This window comes from Bombus bifarius, unplaced genomic scaffold (assembly GCF_011952205.1).
Source record: "Bombus bifarius isolate JDL3187 unplaced genomic scaffold, Bbif_JDL3187 scf7180000008038, whole genome shotgun sequence".
NCBI classification, from domain to species: Eukaryota; Metazoa; Arthropoda; class Insecta; order Hymenoptera; family Apidae; genus Bombus; species Bombus bifarius.
Genome location: NW_022884408.1, coordinates 178,176 through 206,151, shown reverse-complemented (window position 1 = coordinate 206,151; position 27,976 = coordinate 178,176). Strand labels below are relative to the sequence as shown.

Below are 27,976 nucleotides of genomic sequence, written 5' to 3'. Positions count from 1 at the left end.
TAGGTGAAACATGCCTTAGAGCATAAGAAAAGTTAGCATGTATTGTTGTTTCTGATCATGGCCAATTTTAATCCTTCATTTTTATTACCATCTCGAGAATCCGCGTCTGGACTTGTTTTTCTTCTCGTCCCTTTTTCCACTCTTTTCGTGTTAACGCGTTTTATGCTGGCTTTACTGCTACACGTTTTGAGTTCATCGGTCCTGAATATTTCGAATTTTTAACGACAATAAAAGAAACGAACGATATTTGCGAAGAACAGAAAATGAAAATTTCCGCGGTTTTACGTACCGTGTACTTTCAAGAGTGTTTGCAAGCTTGTAATCTGTAATTACGACGTTAGTATAAATATAGAATGTGTATGTGAAGAAATGGCAAGATTAGTCGTAACGTATTCTACGGAAAATCTCATATGGTTTATGTGAAAATACATTTACGTAAGCATTTCTTAAATTATTCTATATAATAATTAATTATCATAATATATACTGTGAATGTTATATGATCGTTAAGCCTAATATTATTCTGATATGTGATCATTATACATTGGTAATTTCAAAGTACACGGTATTACGTTCACAAAGTTTAGTAGGAGACATTTTATTCTTTAACCAGTTCTAGATTAATTTCTTTCATTTCTCTAATTTCTTCAATTTTTGTAAAATCGTTAATTTTATTTCATAACCAAATTATTGCAACAAGGGGTCAGATAACGAATAGGATTGGAATATTTAAATTGTTTGTAATATATATGGCAATTAATACTGTTACACATTATTACACGGTATTAACAATATCTAATCGTATAAATACCAATTGCGTAATCCAAATGTTTGTTTCTTTTCAGACCAATTTATATAGGACCATTCATTTTTAACGATTGTCGTATAGATTAATAGTCTCTTCTCTAAAACTATTAAATTCCGTTATATTAAAACTCGAAGATCAGGGTCATAAAATGTAGAACGTAATACATGTACACCTTTAAATTGATATAAGAACGATCGTATGTTACAAGAAACATGTTTGTACACTCTTGGCACACGACTGACGCGATATTTGAGCTTGTACTCATTTATATATTGCTTGTTAACGGGAATTTGCAAATACGTTATAAATAAGTTAGAAATACAAATCGTTAACGACCGGTAATTACTGGAATTCTACTAAAATTCAACGAGGTCAATTTTCGATCGTGAAACGCTCTTGGAGATCGTCAAATCTGTAGAATGGTAACGTATCATTTACGACCTGACGATTTGTTTGCGATACAGAAAAGTTCCTTGGTTTGTCTCGACGACGGCTCTCGAATGGCTCTCGTTAGATCGTACATAAATACAAGCATAAAAACGTGTAATGCGGTTTATGCGAATGGCCAGGCAACGCGGTAACCGATTCCAAAGTGTGTATTCAGTGAATACTGAGAAAGGGGGCAAATAAAGCAAGACGAGACGAAGCTGCGAAGGTGGCAACGAGTCCCATGGGAGCCCTCAACTTAACTACCAGATCGATGTCCAACCCCGACCACGCTTCATCCCCTGAAACCAACCCCTGCTGGCTTACACGCTACCAAGTACTCGTTCCCTCTCTTCTCTGTCCTCCATCTTCTACTCGTCATATTTGTTTTTTTTCGTTCTTCATTTCTTTTTGTATATACATATACGTATTGTTTCTTGCGTATTCCTTTTTTATGTTGTATTATGATTTTATATCCTTGTTCTTTTGAACAGTCTTCTTCTAAATATTGTTTATGTTTTCGTGTACTTTTCCTCTTGATACGTTTGTTCGTCTTCATTAGTTTACTTGACTTCGCTTTAGTCTATTTTATTCGTTTTTCGTCCTATTCGCTGTGTTTCTTTTCTATCTCTTACGGTTACGATATTTTCCTGCTATTTTCCTCACAAACCTATCAACTGTAAGAAAAACATTACTTATGAGAAAATCGTATATATGGCTAAACACTACGTATAAATATATGTACGATAAGTATTAAATACTCTTTAATATATTTAAATTAGCATATGTTTATCTCGATATATTCTCTACAAACCCTTTTAACTCAACACAACATCAAACTATATACATGTTGCTTGCTTCCAACAACCTCTTCTCTATATGCCACAATATCTATGATTTACAATCTTTACTACACAAAACGAGGAAAAAGGAACAGTCTAACCTAAAGATCTAAGCGTAGAAATCCACGATTCCGTAAACTTCACTAAGCACACAAAGAAGTTAAAAAGTGCTTCCTCTTTCTTCAAAACTCACACATACAATTCTAATCATATAACCACAAGCTTTTACCATTCCCATACATACGTATATACGTATATACTAAGTTTCACAGTATCGCGCCATGAAATAGTAAAAATCAGGATCTGTAGAGGAAGATAAAAAAGGAAATGAAAGGGATGCGCAACGTCTTTGAAATTGTAAAGGTACGTCGGCGATCCTAACGTAATTGGACCCCGAGACGTAACAACGTTTCACGTATACCGAGAAATTCCGGGGGATAGCTTTTTGTTCGAGTTGCGTTTCGGTCCAGTCGGTCCAGTCGAAAACACCAAATAGATACTTTTATGGGGGGCTATAAAGTTCCTGAATCGAGTATCGATGGTTCCAAAGGGGCTAATCTGCGGATGAAAACTGTAATAAAACGTCCGACCTGCGTATGTATCTGAAATCCTTTTGCAGTAGTACGCGCCCTTACTTTGAGCGCTCAGGTAGCACCCTGACCTGAATATTTTCCTAAAGGAAAACATATACTGTTCCCCTGTTTTAGGTTAGTTTGAAATTTTACAAGATCATACACCTTGCGTTTCTAAACGCTTATATACGTATAAATATGATATCGGAAGTGACGTTTCCTTGATATAGAGCAAATCATAACCTCGGAATGACACTTTTGTATAACTTTAGATTATTTTAATTGTTTATAGCGTTATTCTTTATGATTTCGCTACATAATCACTTCTATTCTTGAACTGAAAATTTTAAAAACATTACTTTGGTTCTAAATGTTTCAAATGAGAAGAAATTCTATAATTTTTTAGGATTGCATACAATATATATACATAATTGATAAACTCACCGCTTTGAATTGCAAGCGGTGGAAAAATCCTATGGATCCACTGACTGTTTTACTCGGTCGGTATTTCAATTTCTCCGGTAAAATATCTCATATGAGATTTAAGTTTTTCATATCTTATTTATGATCAAATTTATAACAATACCTTTTTCCTATATATTTTTCCACATATTATTTTTGAGAAATAAATAAATTTTCATGTATTTAGTCCCAATTTTCTCCGCTGTGAATGTTGTAATCTTATTCTGCGCTATAATCGGTAATGTGGAAAATGATAAAAAGATCGATATCACCAACGAGGTACAGAATAGATCTGATATTCAATACTTTTTGGTGTCATCTTTTTGACGGTTATCTGATGTTTCATACTGTTTCCTTATGAAATTACAAATAATGCAGAGAACAGAACATTTTGCGCATTGAGTATAGAGTTCTATACTTCTGCAATACGTATTTAATTGTAATCCAATCCTATTATGATACAACAGATTGGAGTGGTAATTTTTTTGATTATCTGAATATTATAAATCAATTTTTATTTTATTGTTTGAAATTAATTTCATGATTCATCAAGTTTTCGCACACAATTTACTTAAAACTTAATATTAGAATAAACTTATTCAATCAAACTCATCTAATCAACAATACTAGAATAAATCTTACGCTATGTGTTAATACATTTCGCAATTTGTTAATAAACTTTATTCTTTTGTATGTTACAGAATCGACCTTGCTGTAATACCAAGGAGCTGCAATAGGGGAATCTCCAATAAATAAAAAAAACCGAACAGTAGTTCGCTTTAAATATCAAATTTTTAGATATCGAATTTATCGTTTCAAATTGTCTTAGTTTAATGTCAAAAATGAAATAAAGTTAAGTAATTTATAGAGTGTTCAATTATTGATAAGGACTTGTATTTGAAACTATATATGTAGTAATAAAGGACGACATAGACTAATTCAAATATTACAAATTCTATATACTACGTAATGCACTAATATAATACATTAACAACATAATGTAAATAAATAACACAATGTAAATAAATAACACAATGTCAATAAATAACACAATGTAAATAAATAACACAATGCACATAACTAACACAATGCACATAACTAACACAATGCACATAACTAACACAATGCACATAACTAACACAATGCACATAAATAACACAATGTACATAAATAACACAATGTACATAAATAACACAATGTACATAAATAACACAATGTACATAAATAACACAATGTACATAAATAACACAATGTACATAAATAACACAATGTACATAACTAACGCAATGTACATAACTAACGCAATGTACATAACTAACGCAATGTACATAACTAACGCAATGTACATAACTAACGCAATGTAAATAAATAACGCAGTGTACATAAATAACGCAGTGTAAATAACTAACGCAATGTACATAAATAACGCAATGTACATAACTAACGCAATGTACATAACTAACGCAATGTACATAACTAACGCAGTGTACATAACTAACGCAATGTAAATAAATAACGCAGTGTACATAAATAACGCAGTGTAAATAAATAACGCAGTGTACATAAATAACGCAGTGTACATAAATAACGCAATGTACATAAATAACGCAATGTACATAAATAACGCAATGTACATAAATAACGCAATGTACATAAATAACGCAATGTACATAAATAACACAATGTACATAAATAACACAATGTACATAAATAACACAATGTACATAAATAACACAATGTACATAACTAACACAATGTACATAACTAACACAATGTACATAACTAACACAATGTACATAACTAACACAATGCACATAAAGAACACAATGCACATAAAGAACACAATGCACATAAATAACGCAGTGTAAATAAATAACGCAGTGTAAATAAATAACGCAGTGTAAATAAATAACACAATGTACATAAATAACGCAATGTATATAAATAACACAATGTACATAAATAACACAATGTACATAAATAACACAATGTACATAAATAACACAATGTACATAAATAACACAATGTACATAAATAACACAATGTACATAAATAACGCAATGTACATAAATAACACAATGTACATAAATAACACAATGTACATAAATAACACAATGTAGATAAATAACACAATGTAAATAATGGAGATTTTGTAATGAAAAAATAAAGTTTCAAAAACCAGAGGGATAGGTCATTTTATACTTTGACCATCGTAGGGGAGAGGCTGGCTTATGTAAAGGTTCAACTTTGCTTTTCATGGCTGCAGATATCAAAGGTGACAACAGTGCTCGCGCTCGCACACCTCGGGTGTCTCAGAGCATTGACAGATACAAAAATTCTTAGCAATTATACCGATAGACCAGCAAGACGTTGATAAATCGACATCATAAATGTAACATCTATCCTGTACTTCATCGGTGATATTAGCACTGACGAATCTTTTATAATGATTGCTATGTTCGCCGTGGGGAATTACGGAGGGCGTAAAAAAGATTCTAATTTTTTGGCTGACCATGAAAATATTAAGGAAATGATTGAAATCCAATATTGAATTATTTTTGTTTATATTTATGTCACATGATTAAAGAAACAAAAGTAAATTCAAAATATAAATAAATTATCCAAATTTACATGATTTTATGTCACAATGTAAAGATTATAGAAAGCACATGCAAAAGTATTTTATAATGCAGAAGCAAAAAGTTTGAGCATTTTATTAGCGTAATTCCTTTCTCACAATTATAATATTAAAAATTTTTGTAATTGCGAAGAAACGGTGCAACTTGTACTATGAAATTATCTCATTGTATTTTGAACATATTTATAACGAAAGATTAGATCGAAATTAATTACATTAATACACTAACGACAGAAGGCTAGAAGAAATGTAATAATAGAAGAATTATATTAATTGTATTTTGCGCTTTGTAATATTATTAGTTTCATAATAAATTATGATAGTCAAACTGTTCATAGTAGAGTTCCGTAATAAAATTCTTCTATAAAATAAAAGTGATGGAAAAATATTAATGTATTACATGTATAATCAAATTAATATTTAACAATCTCCCGTCGATAATGTATTAACACAAACTTTCATTTTCGTTATAGTATATACTCTTTATCTAAAGAATCAACGTAAAATATATTCACAATACATAGACTGATTACAAAACATTTATAAATTTTAAAGCATATTTACATAATTTCATTCTCCTTTTTCAGGATAAAATATCCCTTAAATACACACCAACATATGCAATTTTCCCTTTATATAGATTTTGCTATTTTATATAGATATATTTTGATTTTTATATATAATTTAAAATTTTTATACGAAAGTAAAAAATGTCTCCCCTCTTCACTGTAGGCAAATAACTTATAATCGAGCAATATTACGCACTTATAAAGATCTATATTGTTACATCTCGCTATTTAGGAAATCTTGTATTTGATTTTGTTACAATAGAGTAGCACAGTAAAGTTTTAATTTACAATTATTAATATATATCATACTTAGAAAGTGTCTCTCGGTAGAATAAGCATAAAATATCTTTCATAAGAACCTGTTTATCAAATCCTTATTAAGATTCCAATAAAATTTCCTATTGTAAACTTACCAGTCTATGCTTTTTAATAATTTCCATCAAATACTTGTAAAACAAAATTTAAATTCATTACTTGTCATATTTTGGCAATTTCTTGCAAAGGCAGAATAATTTTATGAAATATGCCTCTTCTGTTCATGTGCTGTTACAATGTTACAATTGAATATGATTTTATATGTATAATGGATTGTACGACGTTAGCTAACTTTTTAAGAAACGCCTTCCCTAAACATGAAAGCATGTATCAATGTCATTCATAATGATACATAAACACTATTTTTTTATTGCACTATTGCGTGCATAGTATAGAAATGTTATAATTAGTATTGTGCGATAGAATTACATTTTGTTTACTCTTATCGAGAACAGATCGTGAGCATTAATAAATCGTTTCAATTTGTTAATTAGTTCATTGAACGATTCATTCATCGAATACTCCCAAGCGAAAACCACTCAATTGTTTCGGTTGTTAAATCGATACGTCCAAGAGGTAAGCGTATTCCACCAAGAAATTCATTTTCTTGTAATGTGTCATGATTCCATATTGTAGCTTCCAGAGTTCTCTCTTTAATCACGTCTAGAGCCATTCTATATTCCAACTGTGATGAACATATACATATTATACATCCAAGAATTTTAACTTAACTAAAAAGAAACAGCAGCTACTGATTTGTTTATTTAAATTCATTACCATTTCCATAAACGAAGGATGACAATTTTTCTTTACAACTTTTGTTTTCCGCTTTGTCTTTTTTGTAGGATCAGGTTTAAGGTAAACTTTAACATATGTATTTGGTTCCTGACAATTTGCTACTTTGGGTAATCCTCTTGCATGATAGACCATCACATAAAATGCTCCACGTGTATAGTGAAGAGACATCTTAATTTGTCCGTTCTGTACATTATCTCTTACACGTTTTTCAGCCCACCAATTGCCAACTAATAAAAAAGATGATAATAACATTTACAATATCTTCAAATATTAGATAGCCATATTGTAAAAAAAAGTGTATACCTTTTACTTTACGTAAATGAATATCTGCATTTTGTTGATCTCTCAACAAAGGATGAAAGAAAGTGTATACTAAATCACTTTGAGAAATTTCTGGTGCCATCTTGAATAAACTTACAAGGAATTTCTCAATATCCGCTCGTCGTTTATCAGCAACTTGCTTTATGTTAGATCTTCCAACACTTATACCACTTGGTAAGCTATGTAAAATAAATATCTATTTACATTAATCATATAATGCTATTTTTATATTTTACAAATAAACTGTATCAATTTTTCATGAATTATGATTAATTACGATTACTCACGAAGATAAAGTAACATCTAAATTATTCTTGTAAATTTGGCTTCAAAGAAACTTTTTTTATATCAAAGATACTAGTCTGATTAGATAATACGAAATATAAGATAGCACAAAATTCTGATAACATATTATAAAAATCTATCAAACAATTCAAGTAGCAATAATAAAACGCATTATCATTTTATGTTTACACTTATTGAAGTTTGTACTATTGATTGTACATTTGTTTGAAGTATTTGAATATACATTTTATACTAAAAAGTAGGTATGTACTATTATCAAATTAAAAAATATATATACACATAAGATTTAATTCTGCATTGTTTTAGGAAAAAATATTAAATTAAAAATGGGTATTATTAAACGTTTCCGTGCTCAAGTATTGATACAAAAAACTTCGTCTAGAAAATCGATTGCGCCTGAATTTTATCGAAGAATATCACAAACTGCATCACAATCGCAGAAAGACATAAATAACAATATAAATAACAAGAAAACTGTTAGCATTGATATTAAACAATCCAAGTCTTCATCCTAACAATAAAGAAATAAGATAAACTAATAAGTGATTTCATTGGATTCAATATGTCGAATAATCTAGACTATTAGACATAAAATTTTCTGCATGATGTAGATAAATTAAATTACTATATATGTATAATCTCTACAGATATGAATCACATATGATATTATATGAATTATTATTAATATATTGTTGTTGATTAACAACTGTAATATGTATTTTAATTTATACTATAAAAATCGTGTCATAACATAAAACTGCAATAAAATATATTTTACTTACCTAGCAAGTTTTGCAAGAGGAAAGTGAATGCACAACTTTTGATAGAATTCACAAAATTCCTTATATGATCGGAATAAATAAGTAGGATCTGCATGACCTTTTCGTTGTATACGCAAGATATACATATAATATTTTTCAGGATCATATCGTTTTTGGTAGCCGTGCACTTGAACACTTGTTAACTGACCCTCCTGCTGCATTCTACAGTGAACATATAGACATTTTTTAAACATTCAATGTACTTTAAGAAGTATAATTTTAAATTTTAAATTTACATTTACGAGCAAATATTAAAAAGTATATTAACAAACTTACGTATATGTACGTGGTATAAAAGATAATAATGCTCCATCATTATGGTCGCCCGAAAATCTAAGTTGTGCTAAATTATGTAGAAAAAAGTTGAACTGTGTAAACCAACTTTTAAGTGAACTTTCTATCATTCGGGCAAATGTTGCAGCTGCTTCAGGATTTGTTTGCTCTGGAAGAAGAGCTTTTTGTACGTAACTAACTGCATCCACAGTCACACCAGGAATGCCAGACGAAGTCATCTGTGAATTTGTATAATTATTCATTTTAGATTTGTTCACCAATTCTTTGATTTCAATGTCACTAAGCTTTTGTTGTATAACATGTGATTTATATAAATCAGTCATGTTATTTTTTTGAAACAATAAATCATCCATTTTTAACACCTATGTCCTTGTCTGTTAAAATGATTTCGATATTTCGATGACTTCTACGATATTTTTAAAGTTAATATTATAACCGTTTGTTATTAATATATTGTTTGTCGCTTGTTTGCTTTACGCATAAATGATTAAAACTGCTGCATTGTTCGATATTACGGAACCTCAGACGATAAACGCTAATTAACTACGCACTGTATATAGTTTAGCGTGATAGGCGGACCACTTTCCGATAAAACGCGTGGATAGGTCCTTCCGTTGCGGTTTTATTGTTGTCATAACACAGTAATGGTTTAAACTATAATACCGGCAAAAAAGTTCAAACTATTTTTTTGCCTTTTAATTCAATTTTGTAAACAACTTAGGTCTTTTATAGTAAACGAATAGACTACTGTTTAATAATATTTCGATATAAATTTTTAAATTGTAATGACACAAAATCCTTAACATATACAATATAACAGGAATAGACGTACCAATCCAAAAAGATGAAGAATTAGATTTCCATGCTTCCGCACTACATTAAATGCTTGACAACACAAATCCACAAAATGATGGAACTTGGCTGATGGCTTATCTCCACCATTTATAACATAAGCCATATCAGATGTCAATACAAATGGTGTCCTATCCCTAATTAAAAACATGAAAGATTATAATTTAGTTTTATAAGTAGTGAATATATATAAATAAGGATACATTTACCTTTTAAAATTTCCAAACATTTGAGCATCACCTAAGAATTTCCCAAAATCAATATGAAATAGATGACCTGATGTTTTTAACATAATATTGTCGTTATGTCTATCACAAATTCCTAAGATATAGGTAGCAACACTATAACCCGCACAAGATGCAGTAAAGTTTTCTACCGCTCGTTCATACTCCAACTCTGAAGGATTATGTTTTGCCAACCATTCGGCAATAGGTCGATCTTTAAATGATCCAGTTAGGCCAAACTCAACCTGTATTTTTCTCAACGTTTCTGCATTTGTAACCATTTCTATCATCCCGCGTTTGTATCCAGTAGGTACGCAAGCAAATGTTACCATTTTAAGATCAAGACCTTCTTTTAACCAAAGTTTATCCATTATGCGCATCATTTGAAGAGTTAACATATCTTGTTGTAAATCATCTCCAACCTTCAAGATTATTTTAGTATAGAATAAATCATAATAAATTATAGCAGTAGGTATTTGTTAATTGAACATACTTTAAAAATCGCTGGACAAATTACATCATCACAGCTAATAAAGTTGATTTTCAATGGAAGTGTAAATGATGGAAAGTATGAGCAACTTTGTACATTTATACCAAATACTTGTTTACTAGGAGACAACGGTAAACAGGTGCCATCATCTTCCATTAATTGACAATGTATATTTTGTAAACCAATTTTGAGCGCATCTAGTCGTAATGATTCTTTCGTTTGCTTAATATTTTCCGCTACTTCATATAAATTCTACAATATTATGAGTTACACTGTTAACATTTGCTAATTTATACAAAAATATACGTTAAAGAAAGAAGGAGAGGAAAAATTTTACTTTAACGAGTAATTGTTGCGTAAGAAAACTATTTCTTAGTGCATCCCCAATGACGGCTAATAACGCTCGTAACATCAATTGTAACCTTCTATGATAACGTGCTGAACTAATATTTTTATCATCCTCTGGTGTAGTTTCAGCAGAATTCTGAAAATAGAGTACACTAAATATATTTGTTTAACTTTCTAAAGTAAAAGAAAATTATTCCAATCTGAATTACTTGAGGACTTTGTCCTGGTAACGCTTGCGTTAGTAACCAATAGATGTGATGAGCTACCCGCGGAGAAAGTAAAGCTCGTTCTAATAAAAACTTTGTAAGAGGGGACGTTTCATATGTTTCGTGCTTTAACGCTTGTAATAATTGAGGTAAGTAATCTACAAGTTCATCATTACTCAGTTCTCGAATCCATCCAACTGCCATTTCTCTAACTTTCATATCTGGAAAACTATAAAGTATCTTTGATTAGTTGTACAATTATCAACAATCTCACATACATATACATATATATATTTAGAACATTGGAGCATATATATTTAAAACATTAAAATATATATATACCAAGGTAACAATAATTGCAGAGCTTGGACAGGAGGTAAAGGACTCCAAATTCTAAGAGATGCATGAAGATCAGGCAAACATGCCCAATCCCAACTATGTGCAGCTAAAAGTACTTTAGGTAAAGCTTCAGGTCTATTGTGCAAATAATGTCGTTTTTCCCATAAAATTTCTCTTTCTTCAACAAGTGGTCTATTAAAAAGTTAATTAATTAATTAATAGATATCAATAGTTTAGTATTAATATTTGTAATTAAAAAATATATGTATACCTTGAAAATGTAGTTTGCTGTGTGATATCTATTAACAATTCTTGTGTGTTCTGATCCAATGAATTAAAATCAAGAGATTCTACATCATAATCACGTAATTCTGTAGGAAATAATACTCTGCCACCATAATCAGGTAATTCTACACCAATAATAGCATGCGTATCTCCATGAGGATGAATCCCAGCTGCTGGGGCAGGGCCTAATCTTTTATCAGCAATTGCTGGCCAAAGTGACAAGAAAAAGCTTCCTTGACTCATAACTCTGTAATTAAAAATATAAAAAAAACATATAGTAAAATACTTTCTCACTTTAATAGATGTAATCAATTACCCTTCATAATCGAAAAATTGTATAGCTCCCCATCCCAATTCTTCTTTTTGCATGGTATTTTCTGCTGATGAATTAGATTCATGATCAGTAGGTTGTAATGTACGACCATATAAAACTAACACTAATCTTGCTTCTCTTGGTACTTGACATACGCTTATCCCACGAAATTCTAACCTTTTATACAAAAAAGAATATATAGTAGTAGTTAATTTTATTATTAATAGTAATAGAAGTAATAAAATAATAGTAATATTTCTCATCAATTAAAAGTAATAGTAATGTTATTTAATAGTAGCTTTTAATATTATTACCATGAATTAAATAAAATTCTTGGATGAAAATTAGAACTGACTGCCATAGGTTCGGATAAAACTGGATTTCCAACAGGTCTTGTTCCATGAAATATTTGAGCTGCGATGATATAATCGTCATGTTTCCATGATCCTGGCAGTCTATGTAATGCTCCAACACGAACTAGGATGGTATCTAATACCTCAGACGATATTAATGTATCTATTATACAAAAATATAATAAAATTAATCATTTCTATAATTCATTATCTGTTAAAATGAAATTTTATAATTCTAATGTTCTTACTTGTTGGAATTTCTCCCCTGCTATTTAATTCAAAATCAACCCTAAATGCATGACAGTAAGTTTCTACAAGATCTTGAATTGCATCGCGAATTTTTCGACAATGAGATGCAATAACATCTGGAAATTTTGTTCTTAATGTCACTACGGAATAATCACCATCTTCATGCAGAATTTCTGGTTTCTTGCACTCTATATTTGTTGTATGAACTTGTGGTAAAAATTGACAACATGCATTTACGAAATTATCAACAGCTTCGGTAATTTCAAATGTCTCTATGTTTCCCATTAACGCACATACTGCTTTTACCGCTTGGACAACACTACGGGGTTGCAATTGTGGTAAAAGACTGGAACCATGATTAGTAGTTGCTAAATGTATGGCAGCAGTTTCCACACGTTCCATTTCTTTTTCTACAGTTTCTACAATTTTTTATATGAAAATGCGTAACTATTACTTAAATATGTCACATTTTTTTGTATAATAATAATTTCATAAAAATTATTTTTTGTTTTCATACCTAATAAAATAAGAAGTGTATCGTAAGAAATAGGTTGTACTGGTTCATTTGGAAGAATATCTTCTAACTTGAGACATTGATCACGATTATCATCTTGAAGCTTTAAACAAAATTGTATACGTATAACATTAATTATTAATTAAAATATCCTTACATTCAAAAAAATACTTACTGTTCGTGTTATAGACCGTTTTATTTGCGCTTTAGTTAGGATAGCTAATTCAATATCTTTTTCTAATTTGATACATTGATGTATATATTCGTACTGAGCTAAAGTTGTATTAGATGCAAAATATTCTGCTAAACCCCATACCCTCAGACAATATTTCTCTATATTTACTATATCTTCATCTTCTAAGGAACAAGCGACATTAAGAATAACATGCTCAACACTACAATTTACTGAAAAAAGATGTGTTTTATATGTTAAATTGTTGAAATTTATTTCATAAATTTTTTATTATAAATTCTATGTGTGTAAATTTACCATCGCATGTAAAAGAAATGGACGGAGTATTTTCGTCAGAATCCATTAACTGTGGATGTACAACTAATTTTATACTTGTGCCTTCAGGATATAAACTTTCCATCATTGGACTGATTACATGTCCAATGTTTGTACTGGGATCATTGAATGGAAATTCACCTGGACATATTTTGTCAATTAATATACATGTATTGTAAATTCTATGAAAATACTAAATTGTTTACTTATACTTTACTAACTTCGAACAGATTTGATCATGTCATAGAAAGCTCTAAGATCGCAATCATGAAGTGATGGTCTAGTTTTTCTCACTGTTACATTTTCATACAAGCGTGTTTGTCGTTTCTGTGATATGAACGATGAAGATTATTAAAACTTTAGTTATCAATTATTTATTTAAGTAATTAAACATTTAGAATATTTACTCTTCTATCTAAGGAAGTCCTTCTTCTTTCAATAGTATTCCAAGCTGATGAATTTCTAGGAGGTAGTGGTGGTGGTGCAGCTGGAGATACTGCTGGAGATTTAGCAGACTTTTCCACAGCAACATATACTGGATCTGAATTAACACTTTCATTTGTGCTATACATGTAATCAAAAGGATCGAATGGATCATACACTGATCCACTCACTTGCGATTGTATTTCTGCTTAAACAAATCATATTATTATTATTAGATATTTATATAATTACTTTATTTTATTTATAAATTTTAACAAAATATTACCATCTTTATGTCCCTGTGTGCTATCATTCTGATCTTCAATCTTAACAAGTAATGGATCAAATGCTTCTAGTACACTAACCCGAACATTTGTTTTATCATCTACTTGATCAAAAGAACTCAAATCTATAAGATTATTATTTGGCTTCTTTTCTATCACTTTTAATACATTCAGCTGTTCGTCATCCATACAAAATGTAGGTTTTTGGACACCACATATAGAAGGAGTAATACTTGGTCTATAATTCATAGGTAGTGGAGGTATCTGCAAAAAATTATTAATATTTATTCTTAAAAAAATGATGAATATTATTGAATGTTTGTCTTTTAAAAAATTTCTTTAAAAAAAAGTTATAAATAAACTTAAAACTAATATTTTTATACCTGACATTATTAAATTGATAGTTGAAGATATTAAACTGAATGTAAGATTTATACATAATATATACCTGAGAATGAGTAAGAAAAAAATTTTTTAAATCATTAAGATTCCATGCAGGCTGCAAGAATCATTAACAAAATTATCGTTACAACAAAAAAAAAAAACATATTCCACATTAACCACTGAATACTGATGAAGATATTATGATATTTACCTGTGGTGTTATATCAGGTACATTACTGTTAATACTACTAGATCTTGACATAACAGGACTAATTTTTGGAGTTCCTGGTGTACAAGGCGCAGTGGAAGATCTAGGCCCTGGAGAAAGTGATTGATATCGGTAGTCTCGAGAATGATAACCTGCAGAACTGGTGCTACGTGACACTCTCCCTTGTTTTTTCAATAATGAGGGATGAGTTTCCCATCTTGGCTCTACAGTCGCTTTTCTGCTATGTGAAAATAATTATTAATTAATAACTATTAATTAATAATTCTCCAATGTTTTTATAAAATTTATAATTTGTCAAAGTGATTAATTGTATTCTTACGAAGGTGGAGGTGGAGGTGAACAATAATCATTTAAATTATCTTGCTTCACTGGACTTGTAAATGTAATCAAATCAACAGTATGTTCTTGACTTGTGGTGGCTGTTGTTGAATTTCTTCTAGATGGAACTGGTGGCGGTGCTAATATCACAGCATTTCTAGATTGATTAGTATTACAGGAACCAGGCCTTGGCCTACTTCTACACTGAAATCTATATAATTTTTGTTATTATAAATTCATTTTAATTTGTGCAATAAATATATGGTAAAATAAAAATGATACAAATTTCATTTACTTTTCGGTTTGTTGTGTGTTATCTCTTTCTGATGAACTACTATGTACAGTGCTGTTTCCATCACTCTGTGGAACACATTGTTGCTGAATATTATTAAAATCTGATCGTTGCTTTTGTAACTTAAATTTTTCTAGTGCCAAACTCTCCAAACTCATTGCCTGAGCAAGTTCTAAATCCTTTTGGAATTGACGTTCATAATCAATCACCGCAGATCTTTGAGTACTTGTATTTCTACTGTAGTGTGACATCTAAAATTAAATTAAAAGCTTGTTACCACATTATAGAAAGACGGAAGCGTAAAGAAAATTAATATATATATGTACGTATATTCAAGATGTAAATATGACAAACTAGTATGAGTAAGCTACTAATAATATAGACACAATACGTATATTTTAAATATACTTTAACCTATACCTGAAGTGCATTCACATAAGTATTTTCATACATTGTTAACGAAACTAAATTAAACAATAACATTAATTTATTAATACAATAACATAGTTTTATGTTATTATTATATATCTTACTAATTTACACATATATATCTTAATAACGTAGTTCTATGTATTAAAATTATGTGATGAAGAAGATAAAAAAAGTATATCAAAAAGAAATTTCTCAACATTGGCTGTAATCATGTATCACATGAATTAATAAAAGTGAAACAAACATATTGTTGGTATAGACCTTATCATTTAAAGGGCTGCATTATCAATTTAAAGTTCCAGGAGTATTATGCGTCTAGGTAAACAGATTTACGGCTCACCCTAGCATTATTTTCAGCGAAGTGTCTCACTGTTGAAAAATCTTCAAGCAAAAGACCAATACAGTCTGAGAAAAAGCACTGTCACCTAATCAAGGAAATGACATTTTCAATCGTATAATTAGCTGTCGTGTACAAACAACCTATGTACTAACTGTACACACGTAGATACTATGTGTATACAAATCGAAAAGTGCACTGACTTGAAGCTGCTGCCACGGATAGACAATGTACTGGTAGAGTAGAAGTAGAAGACACAATAAGTGTATCGTATGTACATACAATGAATGTATCGTATATACGTGCACGATACGTCTTACAATCAATACAACGATGCGATGTAACGAAAGACTGGTTATGGTGCGGATGTAATTGAAAGTGGTGACGGTATACAGTTAGGTTACATTAACTCTTTCCGGTGTATCGACTATTTGGATGGTTAATCTATTTAACCTGAACGGCGAACCTTATTTGATTAAAGCTGATTTATACATGAAACGCGTAGGATTGTTTACAGTTAGGAGTATCTATCTATCTATCTATCTATCTATATATATGTATATATATATATATATATATATATATATATATCTATATATATTATTATATATATACAATATATATACAATATATACATATATATATATATATATATATATATATATATATATATATATATATATATATATGTTAGTAATATGTATAGCTCTATATGTGAACCTTCTTATGCGAAAGATTATGTCCGTTAATTTTATTCTTTTTTAATACAAGATGTCTAGTTGTGGTATAATAGAGAAGAGGATAATTTTGTGGGAAAAAATAAGCCGAAAATATGGAATAACATTTTTTCATATGGTGCTTAATTTTCAAGAAAATAAAAATTGAAAATTTGTCAAATAGTGTCAAGTAGTGTCGATACATTGGATCACGCATCCCGATTTTATGCATATAGATTGTCAAGATCGGTCTTCGTTTGTAATCGATCTGCTAAACGAAACATTTGATCTCTTTCTCATATCGGTTATTTATTATCTATAACAATAACACATACACAGATTCAGATATCTGTCGTGTATTAATACACGTATGATATTTATTATATTAATACATTATAATGTCTAATGGATAAAATGTTTACAAAAATATAAATGTTTCATTTGTGTAATAATATCATTTTCAAAAATAGTGCAATAACACTAACTATAAATACGACCCATTAAGAATGTACAAAGTGAATTATCCTGTTCATAATTACTAATAATTATAAATATATTACTGATGGTAACCTAAAATATCACTGAAAATTAACTATTGTAGAAAGTAACACTAACAATTTTTGATAAATATTCATGAAATATAAGAATAAAAAAAAATAAAATATAAAAAGTGAGATTAAAATTGTCCTACTGGCCGCATTAATACTAAGGTAGTTAATAATATTGATAATTTCTTTGAGGTATTTTAAGTACACAACAGACATTGGTGGTGTTCTCTTTTAAATTTTGCAAGTTTAAGAGTATTGTATGATTTTAAGCCAGAATCCTTTTTCGCTAGTTGTCACGAGACTTCGTCTACTAAATTTTATCGGCGTTATCGTTTTCTCGCATGTTTCCACTCTGTGCTTTCTGAGAAACGAAATTACCCCCACTTTGATTTGTAGCAATGCGAACCGCATACCTGAAACAAATGAAGTACCGTTAATATAACGATGTAATCTTTCTGACGTCATTTGATATAGTGTACTTTAGGTTATTCATCCCTAATGATTTGTTACAAGTTGTGATCTATACTAGATCGCAATAAATCGTGTTAGTATCTCACTGTAGTATGCTACGATATTGCGTGATAAATGCAAAATTAATGTATAATTTATATAATTGATAATAATGACTTAAACGAGTTGACAAACAGCAAAAAATGCATTTAAATTTTAAATTTCTTGTTGATAAGTAAAGATATCTTTTTAAATGGAATTTTGTGATAGTTTTTTTTATTGCTTCTCATATTTAAATTTACACAGTGGACAATTTTTCATCTTAAAATATTTGTAGTCTATGATGTTCACTATCTCAAAAATAATTTTTTAAAAATATTATTTATATATTTTTGAACGTTTCAGCTTATTTTTAAACAGTAAACTTAATTGAAATATAATATTTAATATACCTATGCAATTTCGAGGTCCCTCGCCAAATGGAAGATACGTATAAGGATGTCTGGTTCGTTTATTTTCTTCTGTGAATCTTTCGGGATCAAATGTTGCTGGATCCGGGTAATAATCTGGATCATGGTGAAATCCATAAATCGGTATGATTACCCGCATGCCTACTGGTAATTCAACCTTACTTCCTGGTATTTGGTATTGGTGCTCGCATCTTCGGGATAGCATTGGAGCTGGAGGATATTTCCGTAGCGTTTCTGAGAAGAATTTAGTAGATTACACTATGTTTTCAGTAATATTACATTAAAAGTTTAGATGAATTTTGGACATAAATAATCATTTAATAATGAAATTCTATTATAATAATAATAATTCTATAATAAAATAGTTTGTTTTCCAGCATTTATTTCCTAGTTTATTATAATAAATTGCAGTATTACACCTATAACTCTGATATTCCGTAATTAACAAAAATCCTTGAAGGAAAAATAATTTTTTCTTTAATATTTCTTATTTCAATTGGTTCTTTTAGCTCCTAATTTTAAAAACTTTTTTCATTTGTTCAGTTAAATCAATATCCTGCTCAATTTAAGCACGAAATTCTTACTATTGAAATAACGTGTATGACGAAAACAATTGCTTTTCGCGTGGAGGTGTTAAGTAAACAAGGCCAACTTCGTCTCTTTTTAAATCGTTCTATTTATATCTCACTGTGGGTGGAATAAGAACTTAATCAATGACACAGTGCAATTGAAGGTCATAGTAAAACACAAAAAGATTACGATCATGAGGATGAAGACATGTATACATAAACACTTATATGGAATATCAAATCTGAATAAAATCTGAAATCTGTTATAAAGATCTATTGCCTATTTTATCACCTAAATTTTCTAATCTTAACAAATTTTGTACGCCAAGTCATTGGTAGTTATAACAAGGATAATTGTAATAAAACTTATGGCATACTTATAATTGTTATGCTTTGTACTAGTAATATTTTATAAAGTAACTTTGATAAAATAATTCATTAATTTTGTTAAAAGATCGAGAAATTGTTGAAATTCTAGTAATATTTCGAGATAGATATTTTCGAACTTTCTAAAGAGATAAGTAACTTGAAGAAATCGTGAAACTAACGATGACAAGCAACATACTATATCAACACAGCAAATAATAGGAGTAATCATTACAAGAATATCTTATGACACATTTCAAGGTATGCAATTTACGTGCAATCAGGTCAAAGAAAATGCATTTATACCTGCAATAACCATATCAAGATACTTCATGTCTTGGATAGCATCGTAAGACAGTTTGCCATTTCTGCTGTCAATGGCGTCTTGTATGTCGCGTCTCGTTTTTTCCTGAATTTCTGTATTTAACGCCAACTCGTGAAGACAGAAAGCTATGGTGTTCGAGGACGTTTCATAACCGGCAGCGAAAAACACAAACGCTTGCGCTGCAATGCTGTTCTCGTCCAATTCTATAAATAACGATACTATACATGATAAAGCATGTGGACAAAAAATTTCTTTATCGGTCACCAGTTTGATAAACTTTCAATATGAACACTCCTAATCGTAAGAAGAAAGCTATTCTGTAATTTTTGATCGCTAATTGTGAATCGTGAATCGGCATAATTATGAATTAGATTATTATGAAACGACGTATTTTGGAATATTTATGGAAAGGTATGTATAGGGAAAATATAATTTTAGACATTTTTAAAGTAAATAAAAAATAAATAAGAAATTAACAAAGTAATTTTGGATTGCTTTCCAAATATAAAATCTTCTAATTATTTTAGACAATACTAATTTTGTTAGAAAATTAATAAATAAGCTATTGATATACGTAACATTGTGAGGTAACCAACGTTAACTGTGAATTCTAATTACGAATTGATAAAGCTCCTCTTATACGTAGTTAATGAAACGTTTCATTAAAGGAGCTGCTACATTTCACTGACATTACGTGAATCTTGCAGCGGCCGTATGAATAAAGCATTTACTGTCAATCTTATCCTGATTAATTTGTAACAAAATGCTATCGTTTGTGGTTAGTCATTACAAGTACTGGAAGTGTACAGCAAATAGTTCACTTATTGACTGAAGGAGACTTATCAATTATATAACTCTCTTCCTTCATTGATACAATTAAGTTATTCAGAACCGATAGAAGCCAATATAGAGCAAACGCTAACAGCAGCGAATACATTACATTTATCGATATTTCTTTGTATAGTGTCAAGTTCATTTACACAAAAAATATTAACTGATATAACAACTTTCTAATAACAAGTATAGTTGTATAAAAAACGTGCAAGTTACTTGGCATTGGTGTGCCAAAAAAATGTGTGTCGCAGTAAAACGGTGCAGCAGTATCAAGCACATACCAGACCACATGTTAAGGCGAACGACAACATTTCTCTCGTAAAGCGTACGATTTATCTTCGTATAAAGTAATCTATATAAACGATAGGAGCAAGCCGATACACCCATACGACAGTTTATTCTGTTGCTACTTGCTACGATTTCGCAAAAGTTTTTGTGTTTTTCGTCTTCGAATTCTACCTATTATCATTGGGCTGTGAATGTTTATGCGAATGTGCATTTTTATGAACGTAATTGAGAAAATGCGTATTCCGTGCATTTTATCAGCTGTTTACGTTATTTCATTTTCTATATTTATGTTGTACTTCTAAACATTGTGTTTATCTAATTTTCTATACTATTCATTTATTTCCCATAAATACATAAACATCCACAACTTAAACACTACTAATCTCCATATTTATCAACATACCTATCTCTTCAGTAATTCTCTCATCTTCGTCATTGCAAACTTGTCCACTTCCACACTCATCCAATGTTCCTTTATTTTTCAATTCAATTAACAGGTCCATAAAGTCGTGTCTCTTAATACCATGTTCCTCTCGTTCGTTAATCATCTGCGACACTACATTCTTGAAAAATTTGCTTACCTCGGGATCTATCACTTGAACATCCAAAAATTTGTACAATTTTGGCATGGCTGTCCTGAGCATTCTCCAGAGGGTAGCTGTGTAACTTGGTTTCGAGAGTTTCTTAGCAGTCCTGTGAAACTCGGATTCCTCATCGGTGAGAGCATTTATTTGTATGCCAAAAGCACAGCTGCCAATGACGTCTATCGTAAATTTCGCCGCTAGCTCGCGAATCTCAAATGGACGATGGGTCTCGGAGGACGCGTCGATTAATTTTTGAAACTCCTCGCCGCACTCGGCTAGCAGGTAGAACATTCTTTTCAATTTGCCGGATGAAAAGGCTGGGGTCAGTTTGGATCTTAGGCTCTTCCATCTTTTCCCTTCTAGGTTGAACAAGTGGGCGGATAACGAGTTCTATGAAAAGGTTATTCATTCAAATTAATTATAATTTATGTTTTTCTATTATGTATTTTTATGTATTATTTTATGGTTATTTCAGATCTATTCTAATATTCTGCGTATATCTTGTTACAACGTACGTCGATTTTCAATTTTGCATTTTTTATAAATAATCTATATCAATAATAAGATCCTAATCTATTTTGTATTGTTATCGTTAAATATAACTAAATTTTCAATTTTAAATTCATTCAAGTTTTCTATTAACCTTAGCAGAACGAAATTTGTTCTCATATTTAAAATACTTATCATGGTTAGAACCCGTTATGGACACGACCAATTTACATAACAAAACATTTTCCTTTTACCTGTGAGTTTACCGGTATTCCACGGTTCGTGAAGCAAGCGAAGCTTTTCACGCAAATGTCTTTCACGAGGTCTGGGTCCCGTAGGATCAGTACAGGCGACATAACACGGAACGCTCCAAAATACCTCTCGTCTTTGAACCACTCGTACATATCTTTTATACCTTCTGGTAACGATTTTTGGAACAATAGCAATGACGCAAAATTTCCAAATAATACTATAGGTTTTCGGAAAGGGACGCCACGGTTCTTCCAAAAATCGAATGTCGACGTAAAAAAACAATATATAATAACTAGCAGTAATCCTAGTAATAGAAATTGCTCCAAAATGCTCCACATTTTGAATTCGCTACAGAGTTCTTTTCGAAATACAAATATAAGATTATTTTTCCAAATCAATAACTATGACGCTCTTCTGTTCCTTCCTTATTTATAAAATTGAGCAATATATTCGCTACATGTCATCTCATAATCTTCGTTGTTTTTCTGTTTTTTAAATAAATTTTCGTACACCATATATATATTCGAGATCAAACATGTAATTGGTATAGCAATCTTTTACGAATGTATTATGTGTGTTATATTTTCATATTTTACAATCTCATTAGCATTGTAACGAAGCAGCTATGAGACAAATGTTTCATATAACGCGTACAATATAATACATAGCAATTGTGTATGGCAAGTGTTCTGATACTTTTATGAACCGCGTTAAAAGATTCTTTCCTTTTTTGATTCAACAGTCGTATACATAATGCATTACGTCTGGAGCGGCGGATATCGGTTCAACGTTATCGTCGCGAGGTCAACAGTATAAAACAAAGGATTACTCGACGTTTGTCGCGGCAGTTCTCGAATTACGCAGTTCGATACTCCGATCGAATCCTTGGAGTTGTTTATAGAAGTACACTTGTCGACTGACTCACGAACACAGTATTTGCACTCTCTTGTTTCTCCCAGTGAAATGTCAGTGATGAACGCTCGTTCAACTGTTCACTGTTCGCACGCGCAACTGACGTTTCGTGCAAGCACGTGATTATCAGACTGTCGAATTCAACGTTCAAATGCTAAGCGAGCGTTAATTCGTTCCGTTTAACACCATTTCGAATATTAATATCGTTCCACTAATCGATTCTTGTAATTTTACTGCGTGTGCATTTTATCGACTTACACGTCGATTTTGAACGTCGAATCGAGATGTTATGCTTCCTATGATCACTGAAACAACGTACGTAATTTTAAAACTCCCTACAAGCTGCAATTGGTTATCACTTTGAATTAATTCCACACTTTTGTCTATTTCACGTATACAAAACAACGTTAGTTTTTAGGCGGAAAGAATGTAATCAACAACATAAATTCACAACAATTCACTATCGAAGTTACGCAACTATAGACGATTGCAAGATGTATCGGATTTAATGAGGTTAAGGCATACTGCACAAGTTTGAGGACAACAAGAAGAATAGGAAAAGGAAGAAGAGCGAAAGAAAGGAAAGAAGAAGAGGGAAGAGGACGCCTATCGTTCTCACCGAAAGCTGACCTCCCACCGACTGGAAATCATGAACGTACGCATGCACGCATTTATAGAGACCTTGTGCTCCTGCTCCGGCTCGGGTTCGTATCCAAACTCATGTTCCGGTCGAGAGCCGCTCGTTTATCTTCAACAGCTTTTCGTTCCCTCTCCCTGCCACCCGGATAATTAGCCCCAAGACGTATGCTCGTTTTTACGCACGAATTTCCGTTTAAAAATGATCGATATCATCTTAAGTTTGTATAGCTTCTGTTTGCGTGAGACTTTTTATTCGTCGTTATCGTTAATAAACCGAGCCTATCAATTACTATCTTTTAAAAACGCTGTATTATATTGCTGTCATAACGGTAAAAATTTTGATGTTATTATATGAGAAATTCTTATGGTTACATTACATGGTTATGATTCGTTAGTATCGTTGTTCTTTTAGAATTTGATTTTCTTGTAATTTTAACATCTTTATCTTGAAATTGGTGTTTAGGAGTGTTTTTAGTTGTTAAAAGTTTAGCGTTAGCTGATTTAGTATCAATTACCATAATAATATATACTAAATACCATAATATTGTATTATTTTGTTATTACTATTATTATTATTGTTGTTGTTATTATTATTATTATATGAAATGTAGTAATTTTGCATATCATACGCATTTTGTGCATTCTTGTATCTTCAACTAATCAAGTCTTAGATAAACATAAAAAATATAACAAGTTAATCAAATTATTTATTTTGTATTTTATATTTCATATTTTATACAGGGGAGATTATTAACTGTAGCTGTTATTTTATCGTTCGGATGTAAAATATGAAATAAAATTAAATAACTCAACGTTTTACTTTAATCTGTGACTCACATAATGATATCATATAAGGACGAACACGTAAAAATATGATACGAAGTGGCAAGAAATGCAACTAAAAGAGAAAGACTAATCCGCGAAAGCGTGAAGTCATGCGGAAATTTCAGAATGCGTTATATGCAGAGATAACGTAGTCTACTTCGTTTTGAACGCGTGTCTGTCGACAATCTGTAACAAATGAAAATAGATCTTACTTTTACTACGAGATTGTGATCTCTCTTTCCACTGCTTTTAGAATGAAAACAGATGGTTGAGCATGGGGGACCTGGTTTGACTCCTTCCTGCGTGCCTTTCTCTACCTTCTATCTACTTATGATGTATGCGACTGGGTTACCAAGAAAAAAATTAGAAGCAACGCGAATGAAAACTCGTTGCCACAATATGCAGCCGATTCTTTTTTCATTCGCAACTTGTTTCCTCGTGTTATTATTATTTATTAGACGAAATGATAGGTTTTGTTTAATACTGTAAATTAAGATTAGATTAGGTTTCTACATTATGCATAGATGTAATGCTCATGCGTGTATGTTTTATGAACAAGTTGTTGCTGGGTGATATTTATAGAAAGAATTGGTTGTCTTTGGTATGTTTCATAAATCTGAAATTGAAATTCGCCCTTAAAAGTATGACAAATTTTACTCTTCATGTAAACAGATAGAATCTATACCATTTCATGATCGATTACATCATAAAAATTATGGACTATGTACATAAGCTTAGCAAATCTCCTATCGTAGATATGTTTAATTTTTGCGCTCAATTTCATATATGATTCGTGTCATGTAAATAGTACAGAACTCGTATTACGCAAGCATTATATAACTTTTTATTTTTTTCTAACTTCATATAAAGTTATTAATGAGTTTTGCTTTTTATTTAACTTGTTGATTATACATGGTAAATGTTTATCAATAACTGTTAATATATTATACTCTTTTTTTACATTTTATACGCTTCAAACAAGGTTATATAAGATTTACATAGGATTGTCATCTTCTCTACAATCTCAATGCAAATGAGTTATAAAATAAATCCAGTGACGACATATAATTCACAAGTTTTGCTGCAAATAATGAATACGATTTCGAAATTTGCAAGTCAATTTCATTGACTATATCTCGTTTGTATTCGTAAAAATGTGGGAAATGTCGGTAAGATATCGATAAAAGATATATGTTACAGTCTAGTTTTCTACTATATCATATATAAGTAAGAAGATTCATATTTTAATAGTGTTTTATCTATTTTCCGTGATGTGGCTATTCGTTTCAGTTCAAATTCTCAGAATTTTGTTACTAAAAAGTTTCAAAATAGTAGAATTTTCTATGTATTTTATTTCATGCATGTATTTATTATGCTACTTCTCTTTTGTTTGAAAAAATTTCTTGTTCTCTTGTACTCTGTATTTCAATCCTTTCAACAATTACGTATAATTCCAGTATAAAGTTTCGCTCTTCTTATTTATAAAAATTAAATTTTAATTACAGCAGAAAAGTTACTAAAAATGTAAGAAACATAGAAAATTCCAAATATGTCATTTGTATAATTTTAATTTAATAGTAAACATTATAATATTGTGTTTTATTATAGTAACCTATTACCATTATAGAGGAGAACAAGCGTAAAGTAATTTTATAGAAGTTACGATATGCAACAATACAATAATTTTTACATTAGTTTCGTTACAATATTATAACTTTATATATAATACTTGTTTTTATAGTTTATTGTTCTTATAGGTAGCGTTAAATTATATTTCCCGATTTCATTTGGAAAACCGTACTCAACAGTGTATTATATAACATAATACGTAACAGTTGGCTTGCATTACAAGTATATCGTGAAGATATTGTACGCTAAATGCAAGTTGTCTAATATGGAGTAAATATCGTTAGAATTAATATGGGAGTTTAAGAATTATTAAGAACTATTTAATTTTTAAGATAATGACATCGACTTCTCTCTCTCTCTCTCTCTCTCATCTAATTTTTTGAACAAATTAAATCTTACGTATTTAAAGGATGTGTGTCTATATTATTATTAAGTGACAAATTTAGCAATTAGCAATATTTAGAAAATTTTTGGAAGGCACCGAGCATGAATCATAATTTACATATAGGTTTCTTAAGTTCTTTCGAAAATTTTGTGTATTGTTCGAAATAAATCGAAGATAATTTCGAACAAAAATACGCAGAAAAAATTTTCTACGAAAAGAAAAACGTATTTCGTTTATTTATTTTTTCCCATCTTAGCTTGAACAACGAAATATTTTGAACACGTAATTCTCTAGCAATAAGTCAAGCATACTTTCAAATACTCGAGCAAAATTTTTCAAGGCCCTTGAAACCTTTTCATTTATTTTATCATACCAGTTCTATTTTCGAAACAAAAACTTCAATAAAGTCGACAAATTTCTTAATTAAAAAAATATACTCTACATATACGAGTACGTCAATAAATTGAACCTATCATCAAGCCATCATTAAAAAATGAAGAAGAGCGATTTAATTTCTTTAAAAATTTTTCCAAAACCTCTTATCCTTTTTTCCGCCAAAAAAAAGCTAATACATCAAGTGTCAGATCTAAATTTCGATCAATTCATGATCCTCGATTCTCAACATCTGGATGGCTCCCAAAGGCTGCATACCAGACGGCGCATCGTCGCGCTACTTTATCGCAAAATTCGTAACCAGATGCTCGAAGGCGATCTCGAGTAACCTTCGTCTGATCGTGGGCGTCGCTTCGACTCGCCACGAAACATTATTTTCGAACTGTACGGTGGGAAACCTCGGTGAAACCTAACTTTTCAAGCTGAGGGGACCATTGCGCAATCGAACACACACAAACCACACTAATCAACTTTACAACGAAAAAAAATAGTTACAATATTTTACCAACATTTCTGTGCAAAATTCATCCTGGAACTTTTACTATTTATATCATTATTAATAATACTATTTATTGAAAAAAATAATACAATTGTGGTATGCATGTGCACCATTGCACTTATAAGAAAAGTTCTACGAAAGTATCCTTTCAGCTATTCATCTTCTTCCTTTGAGAATTTTGTCTAACTGCACTGATAACTAAGTTACGACCTGGAACAGTTAACTGTAGATTATTCTGAAGAGTGGAAAAT

At 30.5% G+C, this 27,976-nt stretch overlaps 2 protein-coding genes and 1 long non-coding RNA gene across 10 annotated transcripts; all 3 read right to left on the bottom strand.

Moving 5' to 3' along the window:
• LOC117207563 lies at positions 1 to 3,270 on the bottom strand. Of its 2 annotated transcripts, XR_004487553.1 has the most exons (5): positions 3,093 to 3,260; positions 2,498 to 2,985; positions 812 to 1,904; positions 290 to 323; positions 1 to 201 (listed from the first exon to the last, which is right to left on the bottom strand). It is a non-coding gene; the product is annotated as an uncharacterized LOC117207563 (long non-coding RNA). The 2 variants fall into 2 exon arrangements; XR_004487554.1 differs by lacking the exons at positions 1 to 201; positions 290 to 323; positions 812 to 1,904 and having other exon boundaries at positions 2,036 to 2,634; positions 2,712 to 2,985; positions 3,093 to 3,270.
• Positions 3,271 to 5,660: 2,390 nt separating this feature from the next.
• LOC117207554 (phosphatidylinositol 4-phosphate 3-kinase C2 domain-containing subunit beta) lies at positions 5,661 to 16,879 on the bottom strand. Of its 5 annotated transcripts, none has more exons than XM_033447867.1 (26): positions 16,477 to 16,879; positions 15,787 to 16,034; positions 15,493 to 15,702; positions 15,156 to 15,393; positions 15,009 to 15,059; positions 14,563 to 14,824; positions 14,261 to 14,481; positions 14,075 to 14,180; positions 13,836 to 13,994; positions 13,521 to 13,750; positions 13,349 to 13,448; positions 12,831 to 13,250; positions 12,544 to 12,745; positions 12,233 to 12,406; positions 11,903 to 12,163; positions 11,635 to 11,823; positions 11,296 to 11,521; positions 11,076 to 11,222; positions 10,742 to 10,990; positions 10,234 to 10,670; positions 10,005 to 10,161; positions 9,155 to 9,390; positions 8,840 to 9,040; positions 7,734 to 7,930; positions 7,410 to 7,657; positions 5,661 to 7,317 (listed from the first exon to the last, which is right to left on the bottom strand). In XM_033447867.1, exons 2-26 carry the CDS (start codon positions 16,032 to 16,034, stop codon positions 7,144 to 7,146), a joined length of 5,343 nt encoding a protein of 1,780 aa, XP_033303758.1. In that variant the 5' UTR covers positions 16,477 to 16,879; the 3' UTR covers positions 5,661 to 7,143. The 5 variants fall into 5 exon arrangements, with proteins under 5 accessions (XP_033303758.1, XP_033303761.1, XP_033303760.1 ...); XM_033447870.1 differs by having other exon boundaries at positions 15,156 to 15,390; XM_033447869.1 differs by having other exon boundaries at positions 16,556 to 16,879.
• Positions 16,880 to 17,608: 729 nt separating this feature from the next.
• LOC117207551 (cytochrome P450 6k1-like) lies at positions 17,609 to 24,246 on the bottom strand. Of its 3 annotated transcripts, none has more exons than XM_033447862.1 (6): positions 23,975 to 24,246; positions 22,446 to 23,660; positions 21,522 to 22,092; positions 19,978 to 20,199; positions 18,719 to 18,970; positions 17,609 to 18,229 (listed from the first exon to the last, which is right to left on the bottom strand). In XM_033447862.1, exons 2-6 carry the CDS (start codon positions 22,779 to 22,781, stop codon positions 18,063 to 18,065), a joined length of 1,548 nt encoding a protein of 515 aa, XP_033303753.1. In that variant the 5' UTR covers positions 22,782 to 23,660; positions 23,975 to 24,246; the 3' UTR covers positions 17,609 to 18,062. The 3 variants fall into 3 exon arrangements, with proteins under 3 accessions (XP_033303753.1, XP_033303754.1, XP_033303755.1); XM_033447863.1 differs by having other exon boundaries at positions 24,037 to 24,246; XM_033447864.1 differs by lacking the exons at positions 19,978 to 20,199; positions 23,975 to 24,246 and having other exon boundaries at positions 22,446 to 22,976.
• Positions 24,247 to 27,976: the final 3,730 nt, after the last annotated feature.

Excerpts from the sequence above, each read along its gene's own strand:
- LOC117207551 (XM_033447862.1), bottom strand. The coding sequence starts at position 22,781 with ATGTGGAGCATTTTGGAGCAATTTCTATTACTAGGATTACTGCTAGTT. Across the intron at positions 20,200-21,521 it reads GAGAATTACTGAAGAGATAG|AATTGGACGAGAACAGCATT; the intron begins GTATGTTGATAA and ends CGTTATTTATAG. Across the intron at positions 18,971-19,977 it reads TCTTGATATGGTTATTGCAG|AAACGCTACGGAAATATCCT; the intron begins GTATAAATGCAT and ends AATTCTTCTCAG.
- LOC117207554 (XM_033447867.1), bottom strand. The coding sequence starts at position 16,034 with ATGTCACACTACAGTAGAAATACAAGTACTCAAAGATCTGCGGTGATT. Across the intron at positions 11,223-11,295 it reads TACCAGGACAAAGTCCTCAA|AATTCTGCTGAAACTACACC; the intron begins GTAATTCAGATT and ends CTCTATTTTCAG. Across the intron at positions 9,041-9,154 it reads TTTATACCACGTACATATAC|AATGCAGCAGGAGGGTCAGT; the intron begins GTAAGTTTGTTA and ends TGTTCACTGTAG.